This window comes from Nicotiana tomentosiformis, chromosome 2, assembly GCF_000390325.3.
Source record: "Nicotiana tomentosiformis chromosome 2, ASM39032v3, whole genome shotgun sequence".
NCBI lineage: Eukaryota > Viridiplantae > Streptophyta > Magnoliopsida > Solanales > Solanaceae > Nicotiana > Nicotiana tomentosiformis.
The window spans coordinates 76,814,874-76,822,579 of NC_090813.1; the positions used below are offsets into that span (position 1 = coordinate 76,814,874).

At 38.2% G+C, this 7,706-nt stretch overlaps 1 protein-coding gene across 3 annotated transcripts; it reads left to right on the top strand.

Annotated features, from left to right (window-relative positions):
• Positions 1-2,844: 2,844 nt before the first annotated feature.
• On the top strand, positions 2,845-7,205 carry LOC104093540 (protein GID8 homolog). Of its 3 annotated transcripts, none has more exons than XM_009599298.4 (7): positions 3,009-3,163; positions 3,516-3,675; positions 3,779-3,885; positions 6,091-6,222; positions 6,480-6,636; positions 6,797-6,931; positions 7,014-7,205. In XM_009599298.4, the coding sequence occupies exons 1-6, from the start codon at positions 3,110-3,112 to the stop codon at positions 6,916-6,918; spliced, it is 732 nt and encodes a 243-aa protein (XP_009597593.1). In that variant the 5' UTR covers positions 3,009-3,109; the 3' UTR covers positions 6,919-6,931; positions 7,014-7,205. The 3 variants fall into 3 exon arrangements, with proteins under 3 accessions (XP_009597591.1, XP_009597593.1, XP_009597594.1); XM_009599299.4 differs by having other exon boundaries at positions 7,025-7,205; XM_009599296.4 differs by having other exon boundaries at positions 2,845-3,163; positions 6,797-7,205.
• The last annotated feature ends 501 nt before the right edge of the window (positions 7,206-7,706 follow it).

A 7,706-nucleotide genomic window follows, 5' to 3' on the forward strand; every position in this document is an offset into this window, starting at 1 on the left:
GATGGTCTCTTCTTTGGTATCGATAAGTCGCCCAACCCGGTGACGTCCTCCGAGGTGGTAGAATCTAAGCCATCAAAGAAGTTGTTAAAGTCTGCTACCCCTTGGGGCCCTTCGCCAAGGTGACTTTTCAGCGTTTGGGCCTCGTTAATCATAGAGTCGGTAAACGTAGCCGACTCAGAGAGATCTATCACACTAAGTGCGTCCTTCGAGGCATTGCCATCTGCCTGAGAGACATCGGTCGCGGCCTCCTTATCGATCTCCCAAACTTGAGGCAAAACGACCTCGCCTCTATCGGGTTCTGAGGCTTCGGCCACTGCCTCTCCACCGGCCCCCTAGTTCAGGGTGATTCGGTGCTGCCCCTCACTAATTCGGGGCCCTTTTATCCCTCGAACTGCGGCCGCACATGGGCCACCACTTCAGAAGCTTCTTCTTCTTCGGACTTATCCCTTAATTGATGGAGTGAGTTTGATGGTAGCTCTCGGGAGCTGATACTTTCGGTGGATTTGCGCTCCAGCCTCCTCCTCGATTTTTTCTTCTCGAAGCTCGTTTTCTTTTCTTCTCTTTATCCTGCCTCAAACAGATGGTTCAGGGAGGATATCTTCATCACCAGATGGGGGCCTCATTGCAACGTCCTTAGAAAGACCTGCAAAGAAAAGAAAAAGAAGTAAAGGCTCGGCAGCACGGAGACATAAGTGTTGTTCAGTCGAGAGCGGAATCTTATCGTGAGAACGGACCTCCCACCGGCCCTTTGAAAGTTCGCGCCACGCGCGCTCGGAATATGGTTTCTGGGACACGATGCCTTCGACCCACTCCTTGAGTCGAGGAACTGCATCCGGAATCCGAGCGACAGTTGCACCACCACGAAAAATCGGTGAGAAAGGAAGAAAAAGATAAATGAAATCTTGAAGGCATGGTTATACTTACGTTTCATGTTCCATTTCTCGGGAAATGGCATATCCTCAGCCGAGATTAAATCCAGGTCTTCACTCGAACAAATCGACCTAACCAGCTTCAGTCCCGATCCTCGTCGATGCTCGAGAATGGAGCCTTACTAGCCCGACGGGCAAGTTTTATTAGTCCTCTTCGATAGAGTCGGAGGCTGTACTGACGCATGAGATGATTGATGGTGAAAGGACACCTTTCGATTTTGTTTACGAAGAAGCCAAGAAGAATTACTATCCTCCAGAAAGAGGGATGAATTTGACCTAGGGTCACCTCGTACCTCTTACAGAAGGCGACATTGATCGGATCCAAGGGGCCCGATGTGAAGGGATAAGTGTAAACACTTAAAAAAAAACTTCACATGGGTAGTAATCGCTTCCTCGGACGAAGGAACCACCACGTACTTATCAGCCTAGTTGCAGTCTTCCTTGACCTTGGAGAGTAAGTTGTCGGTGACCGAGCATATATATCTGGAGACCGGTTCACACCGACCCGGTACCGAGGAAGTTTTCTCGACCTTGAAATCGGCACCGGTTGGGCACCCCGTAGGAACGAACATTTTCAGAAGAGGTTCCGGTGTCGGTTCCTCAGTAGCAGCAGATGAAACGTTTTCCTCTACAATCGGTCGCGAGGCAGAGGGAGTTTCTTTTTGGGGAACGGACTTTGAAGTCTTCGCCATTTCTTTGATAGGTGAAGGACAGAGAGGAAATTTAAAGATTAAGTTTGATGGTAAAAACAATTCTGAAGTTCTTGTGAAAAGATTTCAGAATAGCCAAAGATTTAATACTGGAAAAGTGTTGAAATTTCTAAGAAACAAGAGTAGAGAAGATTTGGATGTAAAAAGTTTGAATGAATGAAGAAGGGGACATTTATAGTTTCCAAATGACGGTTCAAAGCCGTAAGTGGCCGACCAGCGGTTGACGAGCATTTAATGCCATGAAGATGTGACTGACGAGACGTTTCGTTCAATTTATCGTTTCTGACGAGGAACACCGAGGAGAGATATCAGAGACTCATATCGTTTCTCGTCGATTATTCTCCGAAAAACGAGGGGACTATCTATATACGGTTGAAGTCGAGCTCGAATTCAACTTGGTATATTAGGTTTGGAACATGGCGACCACGGACTGAGGATCGACCTCGAGTTTCACCGAGCTAGAACCCGAGGTCGGAAAACTTACCTTCGAGGAAAACTGAGTGTGGTGTCGACCTTAGTTTCGAACGAGCTCGAGGGTAACTAACATAAGACCGAAATATCCGCAACCGGACGGATATTACGGCGAGAATCTCTGCACATATCAATAAGGAACTGGTAATTAGCAAATCAAGAGATTTTTTCCTTTTATAGAAATGTACCTAGAATAGGACTCCTCTAGTATATAAAAGGGGTTTGATAATTCATTCAAAACACTGTAACACGCATCACAAAGGAATATATTATTATTTCTAGTTCTCATTATCTTGTCATTCTGTTCCGGCACCGAAAAAAGCATTTCTGACTCGAGCGTGACTAACATTCAAGGCTAAGATTGTTCAACTTGCGTGGTTTGCATTTATTTTTTCATTGCTTATTTCAACATTAATTTGATTTCTAGTTTTGTATCAAATTAGATCATGTATCCTTAAAATCACGTACAAATTCAATTGTTATACAATTTTGAGGGTAAACATGAATAATTTCCTATGTAATAAAATATTATATTTAGAAAAAAAAGCTTAACAAAGAGTTTATTTCATTTGTATTTCCATGAGTTCCAGATTCACGTAATGTTGTCTATAAGAGATTTAAATTTTGATCTTTTTAATTTTTATTATATTTTCTTTTTGACGGTTAGGTCACAGCCTTAGTAGATAGATCCTCTAATGCGATTTAAACTCTGAAGTTCTTTTTTTTTTTTTTCCGAAATGTTCCATAATATCTTACACAATTTATCTCTACAATATTTTCACAACTTATAAATATTCATATTGATTAAATTATTCAAAATCTATTGTTTAGTCAATAATAATGTAAGATAACATTATTGCCCCTAGTAATTTCTTCATTCTTTTTTGTTCTAATAGAGGGTATTTCTGGTAATTTGAGTGAGCCTCCAATTCAGTTCTTCCCCAATTCATATCAAGGTGAAGTGTTTATATGGGCATGAAGGTGCATTGTTGAAAACTGATGTCATTGTTCTGGATTGTCATTCGCCAATTAGCTTATTTTGAAGAAGCGATGGTAATTCTTTTCATCTATTAATTTTTTCTCGAATTTCGAATTTTCGTTCTAGAAATTATTTTACCTTTCCCCAATTTTGAATGTGTGAATCTGGTAAAGTAGTAATAAGGTTCTACTATGTTGAGTTTTGTATTGGAGTCATTTGCTGTTTTAACCGCGTATTATTATTGTTTTTATTTTTTAGTTATTGTATTTGCTTATGGTATAGTAGGATGCTGCATATGGTTTAACTTGTTAATGAATTATCCTCATCATTATTTAGATCAAATTTTGTTGTTGTTGAACTTGGTTCTGTTAAGAGGTGAGGAAATCTATTTATTTTATCTTTTTCCTTCTTTTCTTCATTTTGCAGGCCACGTCAAAGAAAGTAATCACCAGAGAAGATTGGGAGAAAAGGCTCAATGATGTAAAGATTAGAAAAGAGGATATGAATAGATTGGTAATGAATTTTCTAGTTACAGAGGGTTATGTAGAAGCTGCAGAAAAGTTCAAAATGGAATCTGGGACGGATCGTATCCTTGTGTCATCTTCTGGATGTTCATGTTATGTTTTATTCCAGCATTTAAGTTATTATTTGCGTGCGTTTAACATTTGTTTCTCCTTATGAGTTATTAGCTGATATAGATCTTGCTACCATCACCGACCGGATGGCTGTTAAAAAGGCTGTGCAGGCTGGTAATGTGGAGGATGCAATTGAGAAGGTTAATGATTTGAATCCTGAGGTATGCCTGCTCCTTTACTCTTTCTGCTTCTAATGCATTTCTTTACATTTATTAATCTGCTGATTAAAATGAACATGTGACTAGCGTGGCATCTCACATTATAAACACAATTGCTATTTAGTGGAAATTTTTTAAAGTTTCTCGTGGGTTGCATGTGTTTCCTTTTTGATTCTTATTATGTATGCTGATCCATTCTTTATGTAAAACATAGTAAAGCTTCCATGTTGCTGTGTGTGTCTCTGAGAGATAGACGGGTGATCCGTTCACTGTATGTGCTAAGAGTGAAATTCCAAGAGAATGGCAGCAAACAGGGAATTCAATAGAACAGAAGATGATAAGGAATTATTAAAGTGCATCAGCTGCGGAGGGCACTTTTGTCCTGTGACTCAACAAAAGAATAAGATTACAATTAGGCACATCCAATTTATGAGTCTCGATGCCACTGTAGACAAATGTCCATTTGTGTTTTCAATTTTACTGTCAACTATTTGTTCATCAATGAGTAGAAGAGGGGAAATGAATTTGCACTAGGTATAAGTCTTGTTCTAATTCGGTAACTTGACATTCAATTAGTTAAATCATGGAGTGGATGTGATCAAGCACTTATCGTAGTTCCTCTTTGCCTTTTTTTCCCCTCTCCTTTTCCCCGGACATGGGTTTTGTCTGGTTCTTGCGTGCACCTTGACGAATCCACCTAGACTGACACCATGCATCAATCATTTGGTCATCTCCTTGGGAACAACAGGCTTCATAGTTCTTATGATTTAAATTTGCCTTTTCCTTTGTGTTTGTCCTTGTTAACTTATGTTTCTGTCCAGAAGTTAAAAAGAGGTCCTTGTTTCTCACTTCCCAGTGGAACCGTTAACTCCTTAGAAAAGTTTGTAACCTTTGTTGCTGGCACATGCCATCAGTTAGTGCAAACAGTAAGTGGACTCTATTAATCATTTTTCTTAACCTGTCTTCTATTCTGTGGTAGCTTGGCCCTTGTTATAGACTTCCAAACAAAGCTGTCGCATCACCTTCTTATGAGCTTGAATTCTGTCTGAAGTTCTTCATAAACTCCAAGGAGAATTTTTAGTCACAGAATTTTTTGCTTGGTTATGGATCTTAAGAGTCTTCTTATCATGATTCTGCTCGAGCAAGCTTTTGTATGAACATATAACTGAGGGGACAATAAATTGTCTTTGTTTGAAATGACCACAGAGAAGCTCTTTAATATAAGCAGATAGCACGGAATGGAGAGTTCTTCCCCCTGAGGTCGATATTGTGTCAGAAAATTCTTCATCTGGAAGATTTGTGGTTTTAATGCAACTTTGATAAATTTGCAGTTAAATCCTTAAGAATATAAGAAAACACATAGGCACTGCATCTTTGTTTAGTATGCTAAGGTAGAAGCTCAAGCAATTAAGGCATTTGATGCTCACTCTTGGATCTTGTTAGTTTGACTCCAGCAAACATATGCTTGTTTGAAGTTTGCTCTATCGTTGTGCTATCCTTGACTTTTTCTTTTTTTGCTTTTTCTACTTTATCTCTAGCTTGTGCCTCTTCCGGATTAAAGAAATATTTTCTGGATAGAGCTGAAGGAATACAAAATTTAGGACGGAAGATCCTGATGCAAACTGCACAAAATGATTTTCTAATCTGACTTTGATCATTTGAACCAGAGACGGATGTAGTCATATATGATTTTCTAATCTGATTTTGTAATGATTTTCTAATCTGACTTTTGACGCGGAGTACAAGTTTATATGCAAAAATTCACTGAAATTGAAATAAATTGTGAATATGAACCCATAACTTTCAGTATATATTGAGTTCAATACTAAGAACCCATAGAGTTTAAGTTCTGGATCCACCTCTGATTTGAACCCTCCCTATTTATATATATAAAATGTTTGCATCCAAACTTCGGGGTGGTTGATGACATGGAAACGAGTTTATAATTTGTTGTCTTAGATGAGACCAAAAAAGACCATGATCTATTTTCTTACTTGGATGAATCTTCTAACCTGTGCTATTATGCATGGCAATGGGTTCCAGGCCCTCATTCTTTTTTTCTTTTTTTCTCTCAAATTTAAGAGATAATCTTCTAACTTGTGCTTAACACTCTAGAAAATCTTGATTCTTAGAAGCTACGTCGCAATAAGCGCTGATTTTTAGATAGTTTGAGTTGATTGTATCTTATGTTTACCTTCTTGAATGCAGATATTAGATACAAATCCACAACTCTTTTTCCATCTCCAACAGCAAAGGCTGATAGAGTTGATAAGGAATGGAAAGGTCGAAGAAGCTCTGGAGTTCGCTCAAGAGGAACTGGCTCCAAGGGGAGAAGAAAATGTAACTATTCATCTTTAGAATACTATTTTTGTAATTTCTGTAAGTTTCTTTTTTCCAAGGCTACATACATCTTCACTCGATCTATATTATCGAAGAAGAAAAGCAAGTGTTCAATCTAACTCACTGTTTAATTTCATATAACATCTGCATCTCAAATCTTATCTGGCTGAACTTCATATATACTGGACATTAAAACCTATTAACTGGGGAGTGTTTCCATGGTTTTGCTATTTAACTAAATTTCAATAACTCTACAGCAAGCCTTCTTAGAAGAACTGGAGAAGACTGTTGCATTACTGGCTTTTGAAGATGTTTCTAACTGCCCAGTTGGAGCGCTTCTAGATGTATCACAGCGTCTAAAGACCGCAAGTGAGGTAAATGCGGCAATTCTCACCAGCCAAAGTCATGAAAAAGGTTAGTCCCATTTCCAATAAAAATCACTGTTGATATAGGTCTCCACACAGTTCTGTAAGGGAGAGCGCTAATTATTGTTATAGCTTAATTTGAACATTTACTTAAAGATGCTCTTGACATTAAATGCTCTTTTTATGATTCATCTTGATTAAAACAACAGATCCAAAGCTTCCAAGCCTATTGAAAATGTTGATATGGGCACAGAACCAGCTTGATGAAAAAGCAGTATATCCTCGCATAACCAATCTTTCTACGGCGTCACTTGAAGATCCTGCTGTCTGAAAGATGATCAAAGGCAAGAAGACCTTGTACTCTTTTTCTTTAAACCACTTGTTGCTGGTAGATTCAGTTTTATTTTAATTTTTATTGTTGCTTAGGCATATGTTAGATTGGCAGCAGGATGTGCAGTTATTTACTCTATGTACACAGGCCGAGTTGGACCCTCCCACATCATGGTTACACAAACAGGAATCCATTTGTGCTTTTCATTAGTGTTGTGTGGAAACTGGAATTTGTGTGACTTTTCAGAACTTGTGAATTTGGTGGTACATGTACCTTATTTAGTTCCACTTGCGTCCGCTGTTTTTCAGGTGGCATTTTCTTCAAATTTCAAAGAAGAGCTTTTGCAAAAATAAATAAAATTAAATAAAAAGTATCTCAATTTTTTATGTTTACGTATTTTTGCAACAAAAAAAGAAAGAAATGCTTTTCAATGAAACGCCAAAAAGGAAAAGTTTTTCAGTAGTTTGGTTGAGAAAATATTTCTCTTTTCAAAAAATTAAAAAGTTGTTTAAAATTTTGAAGCTATTGCTGCCTTAATCATAGAAGATAAATAGGCCAAATGTAGCACTTGTTATAAAATAAAGACTGTAAAGTAAATAAACTTAAGACAAGTATAGAGGGAGATTGATATATTATTCAACTTCAAACTCATGTACATAATGAACTGAAAACTCCTCTATTTATAGAAGAAAGGAAGCAGCTGCGAGGCTTTTCAGGAAGCATCTGCAAGGTTTTTCTTTAGCTGCTTGTAAGCTGTCTGCATGAGTTGCTTGCAACCTGCCTGTTTA

Coding starts and splice junctions, on each gene's coding strand:
- LOC104093540 (XM_009599296.4), top strand. CDS start 3,110: ATGTCATTGTTCTGGATTGTCATTCGCCAATTAGCTTATTTTGAAGAA. Junction 3,676..3,778: donor AATGGAATCTGGGACGGATC/GTATCCTTGTGT, acceptor ATGAGTTATTAG/CTGATATAGATCTTGCTACC. Junction 3,886..6,090: donor TTAATGATTTGAATCCTGAG/GTATGCCTGCTC, acceptor TCTTGAATGCAG/ATATTAGATACAAATCCACA.